This window comes from Montipora capricornis, chromosome 12, assembly GCF_036669925.1.
Source record: "Montipora capricornis isolate CH-2021 chromosome 12, ASM3666992v2, whole genome shotgun sequence".
Classification (NCBI taxonomy): Eukaryota; Metazoa; Cnidaria; class Anthozoa; order Scleractinia; family Acroporidae; genus Montipora; species Montipora capricornis.
Window position 1 is genome coordinate 37,317,531 of NC_090894.1, and position 18,866 is coordinate 37,336,396.

Sequence of the window (18,866 nt, forward strand, 5' to 3'; positions counted from 1 at the left end):
TCTCCCTGTTTCCAGAGAGCTAGTCTGTGTTCAATCGCTGCACTGTGTTCCTTGCTCTTCAATGTGCTTGATGGTTTCTGGAAAATCAGGGATGGAAGCACCATAAATGCTTTTAGTGCAATCGAATTCAGCTCAAGGTTGTAATTGAGCTGTTTTAGCCAGAAAGTCAATTCGTTGATAAACATCTTTCCCGCCCTGCCCGACAGAATGTTGAAAATGTTCTTCTAAAATGCAGAATTTCATCGTAAATGTTGATATCGTTGCTTAGGCTTTGATAACTGATGTTGCCCCACTTTTTCTCCTTCATCTTCGAAGGGAAAATGTCAAAATCTCGCAAATTTGGCTGGTTCTTGCTCACATCGAATTCATTACTTTGTTTTGATTTCGGTGATCCCAGGGGAACAGTTCTCAGTTCTCCTTTCCTCTGTCATGTAAATTTGAGATACTTTACTTCTGTATAAATTTTCTTATGTTTCTCTGTTCGCCATTGCTGTAATTATTTCCAAAACTTCTTGTTGGGTCTCTGTCGCGGGTAATTGAACTTCTGCAGTAAGAAGCTGCAGCTCATCGGCTTCAGGTTGCGATGTTGATTTTCTTTCTGGTCGATTTTCTGTGGTGATATCTTTGTTTTGGCATTTTTCAAAGCTGCAGTTACAACTTGGCGAACACGTCTTCCCAGCCGATTTACATGCCTGGGCAAACAAACACCACAACCTTTCTTTCTAGCACAATACAAAGTTCTTACATGCTTTGTCATTTATGTATGTACTTCCCAAGTCAACTCCGTGTTTCATTTCAAGATGGCAAAGATGTGGAAAACTCGTAAAGGGCATTTCTCTCTTGGCGACAAAGTAAGCAATGTCGAATAATCTCTCCATTTTCTGAGCAACATCTTGAGAAACAGTCCAAAGCACCCCTGGCAGTGGTGCTAAACGCGGGTTCTCCGCAATTTTAATGGCTGCAACTGCTCGGTTATGGCCATTTGATTTCTTGTGGCTTCGAATTGATTCAATTTTGAAGTTTGTAGAACCAGTTACAAACACAGATGAGGAGTCACTCTCTGTAGTCCTGCTGCAGCAAGGTTTGCATCGCATTTTCTCCCCATCGTATTCCAACCAAGGGAAATCTTTTGTCCGGCTCCGGACAAAATTTCTTTTTCCGCTGCTGTCACTGGACTGTGAAGCGTCCTCTTCATCACTTCCTTTCCTTTTTGAGTTGGAGGAATTTGCGGAATGAAAATTTGAGCCAGAGGGCACAAAAAAACCTCTGATATCCATTGAAGATCATCCAAGCGCGAACAATATGGCGGGCACTTTCATTTGTCATTGAAGTGCGTGATGGGAAGACTTGGATCCAGTCTCTTTAGCTGAATGTGGCTTCGCCGTGAAGCTGTTTTCATTCGCGTGAAAGATTACCGGTTCTTCGTTTTTTTTTCTTTCTGCTTGTTAAACATTGCGTCACAATTTTCACAGCACTAAATTTGTCTTTTGCAGTTGACACAAATTTGCCTCCATAATTTAAGTAGCCAATATGGCTTGTAACTGAGGGAATTTCACTAGCCAAAACTGACAATCCAGTGGTATTTGGCTAGTTGACCACCGCCAAGGTCGAGCCCTGAGGACCATAAGCTTTATTAGAAAACGCTATATAGGGGTCTAACTTTTTGTCATTAAACGTTTTTATTTCTTATTATCATAAATTTCTTTGACATGATTTGTATATTTACATGTATATGTTTTATTTTCTATTATTATTATTATTATTATTGCTGCTATATTATTTTTGGAGGGGAGGTTGCCATATTGTGTTCCTGTTACGTCACTCTGTATTCGGAAGTTCCAGATGCATTCACACAGGACGATAAAAAAGCAAACCAAGATGGTTGTGTTCATTATTTATCCATCTCTTATCGTGTAACAGATCTTGACCTGATGAGAAACGCTAAACCAAAGCAGGGATACAACACAGGATGAATGAGTGGGACGTAACAACTTTAATGCGGCAGCAAAGAAAAGAAAATTGTTGCAAAACTAAACTACATAAAGAACCCCGCTCGCATCAGTTAATGTGACAATGCTGCAGTGAAGAAGCTCTCTGGGTAGAATATTTTTGTACATTATATAGCTCATTATATAGCTTACCTGTAACTCCTCTGCTATGCAAAATACATTTAATTGATATTCTTGATACTTTTGCTCATACCCATTTTTCGATTGATCGGCTTGTTGTCAGGTGGCCATTAAATTAAAAGGCTTCTCAAGGTACCTTTTCTTACACCAAGATGGAAAAACCTTTCGCATCACGTGCAAAGAATGCAAATGTAAAAATGATATAACTTAATAATATACAATGTAACTTAGGTATCATTTACAATATATGACCTCCTGAATAATGTGCTATTTACAATCTATGAGCAGAGGATTAAACCACAAGACAAACGAGAAGACGAGTATAATCATTCGAGACATCATGTATTAAATTAAGCATGAATATGGTATGTCAACAAATGTTCGCTGAAAGTGACATCTAACTGCTAAGATTGAGACAATAGAACATGCTGTAAAGCCCTAAGGAAATGAGCACCTGCAAACCAGCAAGGGATAACAAAACTGATGATATCTAAAGGAGAAATACTATAATCAAAGAATAAAGGAATAAGTCATCTAGAAATATCTGTTCCAATATGCCTGGAGGTCAAGACCTTAGACAAACGATTTAAATGAACTTGGAGCTTGAACAAAACTCTTGTAAATGCCTAAATTCACAGCTAAGTAACACTATACGTGACACAATGAGACACTGTACACTCAATGAACTGAAAACTAAATTAAGCAATAAACTACCACAAACACATTTGCATTTACAATATTGTGATTCTGATTATCATAAAAGATGGTATGCAATGGCTACACTTTTCTGCGATGGAACATGCTCTAAAATGGCTTTGCGGAGAGATAAATGTATCAATAAATATTGTAAACAAGTCGCTTCCCTCTATTTGTTCTTTAGTTAAGAACTGTTATTTGCTTTTCAGTTGTTCAATATCTTAGCATGTGCTTGAACAAGAAATGGAAAGATGCAAGGTTTGTGTGGTTAAGGACTATGTGGAGGTTCTAAATGTTTTCAATATTTGGATCAGTTTTTTGGTTTGTTTATCAAGGGTCAGTTTGTTTGTGAAGTTTTCTCCTATCTTCTCTAATCCCCTTTTATGTGTCCCACCCCTATCCCTCCCTATGTTCCATTCTGTATGAGGAACTAGTTATAGCATCAGGGGAGCTCTGTCAGCAACGACTGCATGTGATGCCAGTGTAGAACATTTTCATGACTTGTTTAGTGTCTTTCCATCTGAAACCTATGTTACAGGTTAAATTAATTTTGATTTCAGGTCAAAACACGTTTAACCTACCCCTGTAGATTGATTTGTACTTTCGTTGTGTTTGGTATTCATTACCATAAATATAATTATGGCAGATTAAAAATTAATACTGTGTCTAATAATAAAAACAGTTGCACCTGAATTATTTTGATTCTCTTTTTTTATTTTTCCTAGTTTTATTGAAACTCTGGTTTTAGTCTGAATTAGAGAGGTTGAAGGGGTGGGTCAGACCCGTGCAAGGTGCATCCCCGAGTTAGGTGGGAGTCGCTTTTGAGAGAGGAAAATCGGAGTACTCAGTCAGAGAAAAATCTTTGTGATCAGGTTGAGATTGGCTGACGCTCAGCCCACTTACAGAGGTGGGAGGCATGGTTGTCATGACCACTTTGCCAGCCTGACTCCCCGAGTTGGCATAGTGGAAATTTATCTTATGTCACTAAGCGGCCATGCATGCTGGTCAAAGACAATAGAGTTCATACCCTGAGCCTCCAGTTGATGTGTTTGGAAGTGTGTTCAGAGCCGGGGTGCAAACAAAAGTTTTCAGTCCCTCAGGACTCAAAATTGTTGCCATGTTAAAAAGGCCCATAAAATAAGACCATCATGAAAACAGCTGACTCTCCTTTTTTAAGAGGCACTCAAAATGCAAAGTGTCTGTACATTTAATTTGAGCAGATGGCATTTTGGGTGAAGTACTCATTAAGCTTTATCTTATCTTACACTTCTTTTTAGATCTGAGTCATCTCCCACTCTTCAAACAGCTTTCATGTGGGACTGTTTGGTTACAATCAAGACCATTATTGCTTTTCTACAAAAATTAAGCTTACAAAAAAATCTGTGTTGCAAATTAGACCAGCTGAACCTGTCACAGATGGAAAATACACCTGTTCCAGCAGATTTCAAAAACCAAATTTGTAGTAACCACCATGAAGATACAAAACCTTTGAAGGATATCATGATGGAAATGCTATCTGACCTTTGTGCAGTGATGTTTGATGGTACAGTACTTCTTTTTAGCTTGCTGTGCTGTGTAATTAAGAAAGTCATTACAACTGGAAAGTCACAGTGTAGTAACAATTTCAGAGAAGTGTTTTGTCCAGGAAAAAGACAGACAGGAAGTTTAAGCTTTTCCAAAGCTTTTACATGTTTTTTGTACTCAATTGGACAAAGTAGTTTTGAATATTCTTTAGTCATGTCTGGTAAATATCCAGTACTCTAATACTATCAGGTTAATATAGATTTACTTTTCACTCATGAAGCCCTTATTTGTGGTTTTAATGTTACTTGTACTTGACTTAACATAATTTTGCTCTTGACTTGAAGATCAGTTCTTCCCAGACTGTCGAATCACAGCAGGAATGGCCATCCTTGTTGTTCTGAAAGTCTTGTGCCCTGGAGATGCCTTTGTCCCTACAGTATGTACCATTACTTTGTGACCATGTTAGCCTCCCTGGCTAGTAGAAATCCTTACTAGCTAGGATACTGAGTAGGACCCTAGTAAGGTGCTGATAAAATCATGTTTAGAGTACTTTTTAGGATCCTATTGTAACATCTCCATTGTACCATTCTACTTACTATAGGATCCCAGAAGATTGTAAAGGATCTCTCTTTACGCTATCCAGGATTTTGTTTTAATTTATAAGTATCCTATCCAAAAACCTGCTTTGGATACCCGCCTCTGTTTCCAAAACAAGAGAACGGATTTCATATCAGATTTGCTGGTTCTTTTTCACTTTGTATAAAATTATTATATCACGGTTATGAAACACAAGGTACATCATGAAACATTTCAAGAACTTGACTTTCACATTGAAATTAACAGAACAAAAACTAAAAAATTAATAGTGGTGACGTATATGGTACAAGCAATGATAGTTAAATTTTTGATACCAAATTCATGTCACAGCTGTTCAAAAAGAAGAGGAGGATTTTCTAGGAAAAATCTGTAGGGATGCATATACCGGTAGTGTAATGGACATATATCACTAATGGACTGCATCCCAGCGCTGCATTCTCGAATCCCAGCATGCAAGTTCCAAAGTTCACTCAGCTTTCCCTCCAAAAAACGAGCACCAGCTCTACTTGAGACAAGTTGTGTGCAACAGGATAGGATTCTTGACACCCATACTGCAATAATTATTAACAGTTACTGTAGAAGCCATAGAAAATAAATGTAACTTTCAGTTTGCCTTATCTATCAGATGCCCTGCCTGGAAAGAGGGGTCCTGATATCCTGAGATATAAAATAACCAAATAACAAATTTGTTGTTATAGCTTCCGACTAGGTTAATTATGGGAGCTTTTCCGATACATTGTAAATAAGATGAAAACACAGGGTACCGATATGTTTCACTTTACAGCAAAATAGCCACTGTCAGACTTTTTTGAGGGGAATGAAAAAACATTCTTTTAAACTTTTGCAGTCATATATTAAAATGTGATGTTGATTTGCCATATCAGGTTGGAAAGTTGATATTTCCATCTCATGTTAAGCCTGGAGAGACAATTCAATCTTTTTCGGATGATCCCAAGATAATGTCTATTTTTCAAACATCTAAAGGTAAGCACCATCATTTTTACATAAGACAAAGAAAAACTTTGAATTTTTTCTTTACTCCACAGCAAAAGGCACAGCATAACAGAATGGGAAAATAATCAGCTACATATCTAGTACATTATAGAAAAATGCAAAGCAAAGGTCTCAAGGGCAAGGTTCATCTAGAGTGCCTTGAACATTCGGCTCTCGACTCCTTAGAGGACCACTATTTTTAATGAAAGTGCCTTGATGGTTGATGGTGAGGGACTGGGGTTTCCAATTAACCTTGCTGTTGACGGCATAAGTGTTTTCCTTTCCAAAAAGAACAGAACTCATTCATTACAAAAAAAACCAAAGAAACCAAGTCCTATTATAAGCGTGCACGCACATACACACAGGAACGAAGGAATCAGCAAACTAATTAAACAAACAAACAAACTACATTCTATGCAAACACAAGGATGCAACAATACATTCTTGTTAGAAATGGGCATAAATGGACTGCATCCTTCACCGTAATGCAAGGGTTCATTAAGTGAAACACCACTTACTACAGTAAGTCTTGCACTATATTGTATCCCAACAGTGATTCTAGTAAACTATACATCACGGTTAGGTCGGTGTAAGCGGATCCAGGTCAATAGGATCTCTGGATGAACCATGAGAGGGTGGCTGTTGATGATTGCTTCTGAACAATTCATTGTCAAGGGCTTAATCATGTTCTCACTTGTAACAGAGTACATGTAAGATAGAACCCACGGAATGAATGTGCCGCACGTAATATTGGGGTCACCATGGACGATAAGATTAATTTCGAGAAACAGGTGGCATCCATCTTTAAGTCCTCCTTTTATCATATAAGAAACATTGCTCGCATTAGAAGATTCCTCTCTGAGGAAAGCACAAAGGCCCTGGTCCATGCATTTGTTACATGCAGGTTGGATAACTGCAAGTCGCTTCTCTGTGGCTTGCCGAAGAATCAGATTGAAAAGCTTCAATGTGTTCAGAACTGTGCTGCTTGTCTAGTGGTAAATGCACGACGACATGATCACATAACACCTCTACTTAGAGATCTTCATTGGCTGCCAGTGGAACAGCGACTTATTTTTAAAATTTTACTTTTTACCTTCAAAGCTCTAAACGGTTTAGCTCCTTCTTATTTGAATGACTTGGTTAAGTTTTATGTCCCTGAACGTAATCTCAGGTCATCTTTTCAGAAACTGTTAGCAGTACCTTTTTCTAAGACAAAATCATATGGTGACAGAGCTTTTTCCATTTGCGCACCAAAGCACCTCCTGTCCCGACATGTTTTAAGATATCGCTTCTAAATTTTCAGTTCTAATAGATGATTGTACTACCCCAAATACGCTGTGAGGAATTTTTCGTTTGTCATCGGAGACTGATTTTATGGCACTTTTTCTGCCCAAATTAAGTATGAGATGAGAGTTTCGACTTTGGTGCTTTATATTTTCTTAAATTCTAAACATATCAAAAATTCCATGCACAGCATTGGAGTGCATTCATTTGTGACTAAGATGCAACAAAGTGCAGTTATTTTTGCAATAAAGTGAAGGGATAGGCGCTTCTGCAGCAGACTCGGTCGTTCTGAGTTTGAGGCCTCAAAGCTAAAAGGCAATATTAAATACCAAAAAACTAAAACTTCATTCAAATAATTCAATCTATAAGCTTTAATATCTGATATATAGTTTGACCCTATACAAAAAATAGCGGTGCGACAATTTCATTTCTCTGTGGACACCTCATTTTCCTTTACCAAGGCCTTAAATATCAAATTAAAGAACTTATATTAAACTACAAAACAAGTTATAAAGGTCTTTATACAATTTTCAAATTAAAAACGAGATTGCATTAAGCCGGTCTATTTCATAATGTCGCAATTTTCAAAGAATTTCAGAATTTCCCTGGGTCACTGATTAACCTCGTGTTATTACTTATTGAGTTCTACGATGTTATAGCTTTATAAGCTGAAGAGTTTTTAACCATGTCAGTCTTAATTTTAGGGAGTGTTAGTCATTTTGTGTCGTACGTTATATTTTGATGAGCTCCTTATAAATACTGATAATAAAGGTATCGGAAAATAACCATAATGCCCTTTGTGAGCGAACATCAGTAGTTTGTCTTTGTACATGGTTTCCAGTGATCTCCACCTTGTCATGGCCATGACTTCTTTGCTAGGTGTGTACCAATCTCAATTAAGAATTATTTTTACAGCCCTAACTTGCATTGATTCTAAGTTAGAAAATTTGGTTTTGCCAAACATACCCCAAATTAAGATTCCATATGTTACAGATGGTGGGGTAAAAACCTATTCTGGCTTGCCTGGAAAGAAAGTGTAAGGATTTCAGTAAATTCAGTTTTTGAGAAGAAGATTTAATCAGTTCAATTAAATGCCTGTCCCACTTTAGTTGGTTGTCCATTTCAACACCGAGACTTCTATTAGAGGTTACTTCATTGATGAGATGGTCTCGTAGCAGTATGGTTTGCTTGGGTCCATTGAACTGCTTCTGTCTCAGCAACTTGAACGTAGTCTTTCTGGGATGGGCACCAGCTGCAGGTGTACAATTTGGCAAGGACTCTGTCAAGGGTAAATACCATCATATCATAGGAAGGGCCAGGACATAAAGAGTGGTATTGTCCTCGTACATGTGTATTTTGGCGTCACCATCATCATCCACAGTTAGGTCTGGCATGATCATCGTGAAGAATAGTTTCTAGGACTTTACGTCTGTTGCATAGCAGCCTCTTCTGGTTCTTCTGAATGTAAGCTGTCCTCCATGTAAAAGTTCCTCCTCAAACATCACAGTGCTCGAAATTCACTTTTGGGTCTGGTCTTCCAGAGGACTAGTAGGGTTAAAATTTACTGGTCCATCAGCAAAACTACTGGTCACTCTAGTAATTTTCGTTTTTTAAAGACGTATGTCATTTGTGCTTGCCAAGTGAATAAATGAAACTGCAATGAAATAAACGCAACCATCAGTGAATTACAGTACGATTTCACAGTTTTGGCTGCAAAAATAGATGTATAAATAATTATAGCGTTACTATCATGGCCATTGCTATCTTAGGCTTAGATTATGGATCCTTTAAGCAAGGCCTTCACATTCTTTGTCAGGTTTGGTTTCAATGCAAAACTGCTCTTGCAGCTGTGAACTCCTCAGGATTTGGACCATTGAGGCAAATGTTCATGAGCATGTCAACAGTGCCAACATCGAGTGAGTTTCGATACTCTGACTTGAGTCTCCCCATACAAGAGAAGCCCCTTTCACAGCAACATGAGGATACTGCCACTGCCAGTCAAATCTCAATCACCATCAACACACGAGAGAGATTGCAATCATCTGGATGCACCTTTGTGAACACTTCTACCCAGAACTCAGCAGGACTTAAACTTGTTTTATGCCAGGTCTAAGTCAAAACCATTGCTGCTGAGGACGTCCTGAAAGTGCTGGGCCACAGTAACCAATTCTTGTTCTCCGTACAAACCTAGATCAATTCTATCCCTTGGCCAAGACGTCTGATTACTGATAACACCACAAGGTTTTAGTATTGGGGAACTCAAGTCTTGGAATCTTGAGGCCAGAAATTGCTTAGCATCACTGATGATTACTCCTTTGCTTTGCTCAAACATTCTGTCATATGTGTTGTTCCTTGAAAGACCGACCCCTTTGAACATGGTTCCATCTCCAACTTCTTCTTGAAAGCCAGATGTCTTCCAGATCGTCTTTGCATGTTCTCTAAGGTCTGGCTAGCTTCCTCAGTTTCAGCTTTCACCTGTCAAATAGGGATAAAATGCTTCTGAAAAGTAAGTGAGATCCTCGATATTTCCTCTAGAATGTCCCACATCAAATGAAGGTGAAACTGGAATTTGTAAGCTTTCTTGCCAAGTTCCTTCCCTGCCCTTCAATTTCTGCCGAAGCATCTCTAGCTTCTGCTGTCTGCTCAAAGTGAGAAACGATTGCTGGAGGGTTCTTCTGCAACAGAACCGGGAAGGCACGCAGCAAATGGAGAACCCAGCAAGCTCCACTGGCCTTAGTTGGCTTTCCCACCTTTATTTCCATTGCCTTTGCCAATTCTTGCAATTATCTTAAAGCCTTCGGGGAGTAGTACTTGAAATGTTTCCAACAGCCATTTAAAAGTTCCTTGATGCTCATCATGCTTTTGTTTGACTTCAAAGTGTCACTGAATGCCACTTCTAAATTATGGGCTACACAGTGAATCCCAATCAGTTGAAGTGCATCCTGTTTTATTAGCGAAATTACACCACCATTCTTACCCATCATTACAGATGTGCCATCAGTGCCTGTGCTTATTAATTTCTGCATCCACTGTGGGTCAATGGTATCCATAGTAGACTTGATTGCCTTTAAAATTCCTGGTGCCTTGGAACTTTCAACCTCTTCCAGCCGAACATACATTGTTTTTGGAGCCCCACCCGATACAAATCCATCAGCCATAATAGATATAAACTTAGCAGCACGTAAAGAATCTTGGAGATCTGCCTTGAAAGTATGAGAGATGTGTTTGCAAAACTCTTTACAAGCGAGATCATTTATTTATGTGTTTCCAAGGGACAAACCATTCTTTCTTTGCAATGAACACAACTGTGGGAAGATAGAAAACCAAAGTTTTAAATACACTAAATAATATGCTGTGTTAAAAAGAAATTCCATTTTCTTAAACGTTTCTTCATCAAGTCTGGTCAATGGAGAAGGAATAGGTCTTTCCTCCCTTGGCCTCATGCTTGCACGTTTCGCTGCTGAGCTCATCGCATGCCCTTCACTTGCCTCATGTGCTTTTATGCTGTCCGTTTGGAAATTTTTTTCCCGATCTTCAGGGAGTATTGCATATTCTTGCTATTCGGAAATTCTCTACAAAACTCAGCCATTTGTATTTATCCTTTCATGACTCCTGGAACTTGCGTGTTTTTTTGTTTGGGGCAGGTGTTTCAGATATTGTGTTAATTTCTTTATCATCTGATGATTGCTTTCCTCCAAAGAAAGAGTACAGTGAGCCTTGCACTTGTTTCTGCTTTGACATACTTTTGCTCACGGTTTAATTCACCAAAGGATAATACGTGAAGATACAATCACAATCAGACCTCGAAACGAAAGGCCATCATATTGTATCCCACAGTGCATTTTGTTTCAAGTAGAACCCAGACTAATTCGGCAAGAGAATGCCTAGCACGTTATGGCTGTTCCTTTGGCAATTCTTCCTTTGTTCAGTTCTAGGCTTTTAGCACTTGTTGGTGCGATACAAAAGAAATTACGTGTATTTCTCAGAAAGTGATAACTTTGCTCGTCCAGAAGACTAGTGGAGAAGAAAAATACTCGTTTTCAGATTTTTACTAGTCTTGGACAAGTGGACAACTGTTAAGTTCGAGCATTGCATCATGATCGGCTGTTTCATAGCCAACTTGGCGGCACTTTTAAATTTGATAAGGTCGTAGTTAAAACAGATCCAAGCAGGGGCATGTTCATTTGGTATGCTTCCAGACATCAATTCAGGTCTCTCTCAGGCCACCAAAAGAAAGGAAGGAAATCTCTTTGTTCCTCGGGTACATGAACTTGGTGGAATATACGTGTACCTCCAGTATCTCCAATGAAAGGGTGCAATTCTTGGCAAAGTCTTGGAAGCACGCCCACCAGGTTATTCGTGTGATCTGGGCCCTGAATTAACTGGTCATTGAGAGAGGTGCCACCAAATCTTGAGTGAAAACTACCCTGATCTTCTCAGCTTGTTTGGATGATATATACCGTGGTGAGGTATGTACATTTACTAGACGTTCCTGATATCAAGTGAAGCTATGATCCTCACAGTTATGAACGCAATTTTAGCAATTGCATACCAGGACTTCAACGGGGTTTGAACCTGTGACCTCGCGATGCTGGTGCGATGCTCTGAGCTATGAAACCACTGATGTTGGGGGCTGGTCATGTGTGGGTTCAAATGTTCCTGTGATGAATGATCAACGAATTAATTGATTTATGAAATGAATCAGATATTAAACTTCGGATATGCAATCAAGTGAAGGTATGATCCTCGCAGATATATGAACGCAATTTTAGCAATTGCGTGGAGAAGCCTGAAGAATTCAGGACTTCAATGGGGATTGAACCTGTGCCGTCACAATGCCGGTGCGGCACTCTAACCAATTGAGCTATGAAGCCACTGATCTTGGGAGGTGGTCATTTCTGGGTTCAAGTGTTCGCGTGATGAATTATCAACGGACGAAATGACACTGGTATATGAAATGAATCATATATTGAACTGCATATATGCAATCAAGTAAATTAGCTATGATCCTTCCAGTTATGAACGCAATTTTAGCAATTGCGTATAGAAGCCTGAAAAATTCATGACTTCAACGGGGTTTGAACCCGAGACCTCACAATGCTGCTGTGACGCTCTAACCAACTGAGCTACATGTATGAAGCCACTGATCTTGGGTGCTAGTCATTCAAGAGTAATTTTGTTGAGAATATAATAAATAAAAAATCGTATGAACCTGCTCGTGCATTTCGTGATTTATAGTCACTCGTGATGTTTTGAAAGTTCTCATCACTCGTGCCCATAAATCACGAAATGCACTCACGTTCATACGATTTCCTATACTTATTATTATTATTATTATTATTATTATTATTATTATTATTTCGTTCATTCACACGATATGTTGTTAACGTGGTTTGTATTATTATTATTATTATTATTTATTTAATTTAGATGAAGGAAGCATAGAAAATATTGTCAGCTGTAGAAACTGAAACCTTCAAGATCTGATTGCAATGAAGTGAGACGAAAATCAAAGTGGTAATTTACGTTCAGGATTATGAAACACCAACCAAATCAAGAAATGGGAAAACATTGGAGGCATTAGAACATTTTAGTTGTCTTAGAGGTTGAATTGTTGGCACAAAAAGGTTTTCAAGGGGAGGAAAGTAACGCCATTGACAGCTAACCACAAGCTGAAAAAAGATGCAAGTTGAACATCAAGAGAAAATAACAGAGCTTCCCTCTCTGCTGTGGAATCGATACTTTTCCAACGCTTGGAAACCTAGGGATATAAGCAGAGACATCTCTGGGTTCCATCATAAGGAAAGAGTTACATTGGGAAAAGTTCAGTTCTGTACATGTTAGAAAGGCACCATGTAGTTAGCATTGGCTCCTGCTCTACCTATCTGACTAGCTGATCATCATCGTAGTTTTATGCAGATAAAGGATATGAGTTTCATAAAATTAACAACAGTAAATAAAGGTCATTTTACATATTAAATAGGAGATGTCATGGGTTTTATTTAAAACTTGGAAATAACATCCAAGAAATGCAAGGCCATGATGATTTGCACATTTTTAATGCGCTGGAGCTTTGAAATTAGTAGTGTTGTGAACATTCAAGCACTGGTGTGCATGCTGATTGCACAAGAAATACTGGGAAAAATTGAACGACTTGGACAATTGATAGACAATTAAAGGGCCAAAGATGGTCCAACTGTTTGTGCAGTAAGGATGTTCAATGCAGCAAGGAGGATGACCATAAGGGATCCCCAATAAAGAGTTAATAAATTGGACTTATATATAGCTACATGTAGAGCGCAATTCCCATAAAATGCCCAACTGCGCCTTACAGATAGAATATCAAATACTAAAACATAATTAAAGAAAAGATATAAAAATGCTTACTTAAAAAGGAATGTCTTAAGCTTAAATTTAAAACAGGAAAGACTTGTCGTCTATCTAATGTCGTGTGGTAGGGGGTTCCATAACCTAGGAGCAGCGAACATAAAGGCACGCTTACCAAGAAGTTTAAATGATTTGATCAAAGGGTATTGGATAAGAGTATTATCAGCAGAGATACATAGATTATAACATGAAGGAGTTTTGAAAGAAACAAGACATACAAGATAGGGGTGGGGGGACCATATTATGTAAAATCTCAAAAGTAATGAAAATAATTTTCAAGTCAATACACTGTTTAACAGGCCACCAATGTAAATCTCGTAAAACGTGCACTTCTAAACGTGCACACACATTTTGAATGTGCTGGAACTCAGGAAACAGACTATTTGGTAAGCCGTAAAAAAAGGCTATTGCAATAATCGATCCCACTAGTTATGAAGGCGTGAAGCAGAATCTCCGTTGACGACTTGGACGAGATTTCCTAGTATGGCGAATGTTGGAGAAGTAGAAAAAGATCGAGGCACATGTTTTTCTGATGTGAGTTCTCATCGTTAAATTGGAGTCAAACCAAGCACGGAGATCATGCGCAACAGTCAAATGAGACTTCCGTCAACTGTTGATGTGTTCCACTCGAGTCTAAAAACGCCAGACGTGCTGTCAACTGAAACTGGCTGGGATCTGATAGAAAAATAAGATGCAAACCATGAGACAACAGAGGCCTTAAGACCAAAATCATCGTGAAGTATGCGTAGAAGAAGCACGTGGTCAACAGTGTCAAACGCAGCACTGATATGGTGGAGGGTTCAGGGTGGAGTTGTGATAGCTGACAAGCCCATCAAGATCTTCCTTCCAGAGGATGCCTCAAAAGATCTGATTCAAACAGCTCATGAATGATCTGCTTGAATGATGTTATGGTAATGATGATGATGATGATGATGATGATGATAGTCTTGATAGCACAAAGCTGTCTAAATGATCTGAGTACGGACTTACAAGGTTGCTTACTGAAGTTAAGTTGGCAAGCAACCACACAGTGATCACACAAATAGGAATCAGCAGTGGATGAGCATAGGAAATTATTGTCCGATGATCATGTTGATGAGTAGGAAATTTGATGTGTTGATCCAAGGCCGTAGACTCAAGCAGATCCACAAACTTAGCAGACTCATGGTGTTCCAGGCAATCAAGATAAAAGTTAAAATCTCCCATGGTCATCAAGTTGTACGGGGGAAGAACAATTGACTCAAGTAAAATAGCAAATTCATTAAGAAAGACTTGAGATGTAACAGTTTGAACTTCAGAATAAGGCGGTCACAACAAGAAACATGACAATAACCTTTGAAAAATGCCATGAAAGTAATACATTTTATAATTGTTGTCACTTTGAGGGAACGTTTTATTAATAAAGGTATACTCAATGTTGACTTTTATTTTCTTTACAGATAGTGTGAATTTTTCTCACCTGTGTCTCTGTCGTGGTGTGCTTTCCATGGTGCCACTCCAGGCTTTGACTCAAGATACTGAGGTATCAATAAAAATTAATGTTTTTTTTTTCATCATTGTTTCTTGGCATAATCAGGATAATTTTGAAGTCTGAAATATATTATTTTGTATTTAAATCAGGACACTTTTTTAATTGAGAATATCCTTGCTTTTTATCTTACTCTTACTGTTTATGACTTTCTTTCATAACAGTTCATTTTAAATGCCCAAGGGAACCTTGGAACTCTGATGTTTGATGCATTGTTCCCAGATTTGTGTTCACTATGTGATGGGTAGGTGGTGTGCTTGGTTTTCTTGTGTAGCTTGTCATGACATCCTCTGTTCAATGCTTTGGAATCCAGCAACGATTGAAACGATACAAATTCCATTTGACTTTTAGCATGTTAAAAAGCTTAATGTAGGAATTCTCTTTTTTGTAAAGTGAAAGTAATTTTTGGGAGACCACAGTTTTACTGAGGATTTGATACTTTATTTTTAGCCTGAAGGAATCCAGCTCATGTCTTCTTGCTTTTCGAACCCTTACTCTTTGGGCTCATCAAGCTAGGTAAGGTGTACTACCCCTCACCTCCTGACACCTCTACTGCTACCTTTACAAGGTCATTGACAACAATACTTTGACTTTCACCACTTCCAACTCCAATACAATAAGTGGCACTTTCTACCTCTACCATTTATTCGTTTTGTGGTTGGTGTAAATACTATTGCTTTAAATGCTTACTGCTATTACCTGGAGTGTGTCTGCAAACGTCCGTGGGACTGATACTGTGACTGTGAAAGAAGCGACTCGTACTACAATAAATGTGGTTGCCACAATGCCTAGGACTCCAGGTGTGACCACCACCAATATCTGATTGGAACAACCATTTATGTGAATTTTGGTTACGATGTGTTTAGAATGATATCTTGTTCACTTACGTTTAGGCAGATAGCTGCAAGTAGACAATGTCAAGCTTCTTGGATGAAAGAAATATTGCATGGAACATCACCAGTTGCTACTAGGCTCCTTAATTATGTGTGGACTAACTGGGATCATCCTGTAGAGGTATGCAGAACCCATGAAAAAAATTATGTATTGACTGTCTTATGGCTTTACCAAAATGCAATTATGTGTAGATGATCTGTAGACCAACTTAGGTGAAACCTAACTGAAGTATACAGCTTTCAATTGCTTTGTTTATTATCTGGCTGTGCTATTTTATTCTTTGTCTTGATCACTATCAATTTCTATGCGTGAATTTTAGCTCTTGGTTATGACATCATACGACCATCCGTCCGTACAATCAACTTTTTATGTAAGCCAATATGTGAAATGTCGCACTGCTGGAACCCAGCATGCTGCATTTGACTCTGCGTTTAGTAAAACGACGAAGATATTTTTTAACACAACCAAACAAGAGGCTAAGTATTTTTTTTAAATGTGTTGGAGGACGGAGAAAGAAGGGAAAGAGAGAGGAAAAAAATAAGTAATCAGACAACAAGTTAGTGTTGCTCAATTTGAAAGAGGGCGACTGAGAGCTCGAGAAAACAGGCGAAAGTGACTAATAACGAGAGAGACCGCAAAATAAGACAACATTATAGTGATCAGCACAAGAAAACATGCTGAATAATGGTGACGAAAAACGGCGAAAAAAGCAAGAAAGAGCATGGGAAAATAGAGTAACATATAGTTACCAGCAGGCTGCACTGGTCGCTGTAATAAATAATCACGGCGCCCGCTGAATTCCGGTGATGTCACTTTCGATTTTGTGCAACCAAAAGTACAATAATAAAACTGAACGTAGAAAAAATCCCCCAAAATGTTTGTCGCTGATCGTAACTTTTTATATTCTATATTCACGGTTCAAAATTAATGTTGTTTTCATGTCGTAAATATGTTATTCTCGAGCGACCGTCCTGGAAACTTCCTTCTGCTCTTTCTAAAAACTGTGTATCAATTTACTTTTGCATCAATATTTGTTTTTGCATAAATCAAGCTAACAAAATCTTTACCTTGCTGAGTTCGCATTTGTTAGCGTTAATAGTATTTTCGTTCCAATGCTTCTGTTTTACGAAGGGGTATATGTTTGAGGTCACCCATCCATATACTAACCCCATCGGACAGGGTAAAAAACTTAAGTAAATTTTAGTATTACAAAGCTGCTCGGAGGGCACGCTTCAACTTGTGGTGAAAGAAGTTGTGAGTGAGCTTAAAAATTATCAACATGTCAGCCCAGAAACCAATGTTTCTCACTTCCCATTTATTTTCTTCAATCTCTCTGGGTTCAGTACTTTGCTAGTAACCACATGTCTTCTCAGGCTATTTACCCCAGACTTCTACCATGGCACTACGTATGCAATACCAAAACAATATCGTGCACTGTTAGAACTACATACTACGCAAGGACAACTTGAATCTCCTGGAAGACAACACACAGCTCAGTTGACATTTTATATGGAATAAATCGCTGTGTTACGTCACTACCACACATAAGCAATGCGTGTTTATTTTTTCTAAAGAGGACAGGAATTTCTTCTTTCTGACAAATGATTAATTAATAGGCCGGTAGCCGCAGGGACATCCACTTAACTCCCCACGGGCCGGATACCTTTCTTGCTAACCTTGGGACTTGCTAAGTTACTTGAGAGTCCATGAAGGCGCACTTCCCTCTCGTCAATCACAATCCAGCTTCCACAAGTTGTTTCAAGACTACTCCTAGATTTTTTAAGTGATCTTTATCATCAGAACCTATTACCAGGATGTCATTTACTCGGACAATTTCAGTGCATTGGACGACTTGCACTGCAGACCAGACTCCATATGAAGGGTTATTGTACTGAAACAGCTCTTTGTACATGTCAGTGGGGGTGTATTGTTTAGATTCATTTTTTAGCTGTAGCTGTTGATAGACTTAACTCGTATCTAATTTTGTAAATTGCTCTCCCATCACCTAGGTTAGCTAACAAATCCTCCACTTTTGGTATGGGGTAGCTATCCACTGAAGCGTGGTTTGACTGTTGTCCTATAATCACTGTACATGCAAATGGAGTTGTACATACACAATCATTCCTTCTTGCTGTAATCTCTTGAGCTCTTGATCTTTTCCTTCAGAGCATATGGCACTGGTGCTTTCCAGAATCTTGGCACTGCATCTACTTCCATGTGAATTTTGGCCTTTGGCTGGTTGAAAGTTCCGAAGCCTTCTTCAAGCATTTCTGAATCCTGAATGATCAATTTCTTGAGCTTACTGTAGATTCAGTTTGATTTCCATCCATTCTCATTTTGAACACTTTCTTCCAGTTCAGCCCGACATCTTTCAACCAATCTCTTTCCAAATCGGGCCAGACCTTTCCTTAACCAATGCTGACGGCACCCACAGTTCCCCGAACTTAAAAGAATTCACCAGTGTATGATCGCAATTTTATTAGAGCAGGTGTCATTTTGAGTTTCTTGTGTTCCAAATTCCCTTGAGTGCTTTTCTAGAACATTTCCTCATTAATAAGCTCATGATAGAAGCTGCCCAAATGTCGACTACCGTGCTTGTTCAAATTTAATCTCACTTAATATGACTCTTTATCCTTGGTAGCGATGTGAAACATCATAAATCCCTCTGTAGTGTCTTCTTGCTCAACAGTTGATGTTAGATCCTTTCACCATGGAGATTGTTTACTTAACCAAACTTTCGGAGAAGTGGTCTCCAGTTCGATCCTCGGTGACTTCAACGTCTGTTTCCTCTTTCCTCTGATCCGTGTACCTATAGCTTTAAATATCCGTAAAAC

General features: G+C 38.6%; 1 protein-coding gene across 1 annotated transcript in view; it reads left to right on the forward strand.

The window, feature by feature from the left end:
- The window catches only part of LOC138026361 (tRNA (32-2'-O)-methyltransferase regulator THADA-like), an 88,649-nt gene that overhangs the window by 23,095 nt on the left and 46,688 nt on the right, over positions 1-18,866 (forward strand). The window contains exons 7-14 of the mRNA XM_068873683.1: positions 3,035-3,083; positions 4,103-4,368; positions 4,694-4,785; positions 5,831-5,930; positions 15,050-15,132; positions 15,303-15,382; positions 15,589-15,654; positions 16,032-16,152. Of these exons, the coding sequence (XP_068729784.1) occupies positions 3,035-3,083; positions 4,103-4,368; positions 4,694-4,785; positions 5,831-5,930; positions 15,050-15,132; positions 15,303-15,382; positions 15,589-15,654; positions 16,032-16,152 (857 nt within the window). The remainder of the gene's footprint in view (positions 1-3,034; positions 3,084-4,102; positions 4,369-4,693; positions 4,786-5,830; positions 5,931-15,049; positions 15,133-15,302; positions 15,383-15,588; positions 15,655-16,031; positions 16,153-18,866) is intronic.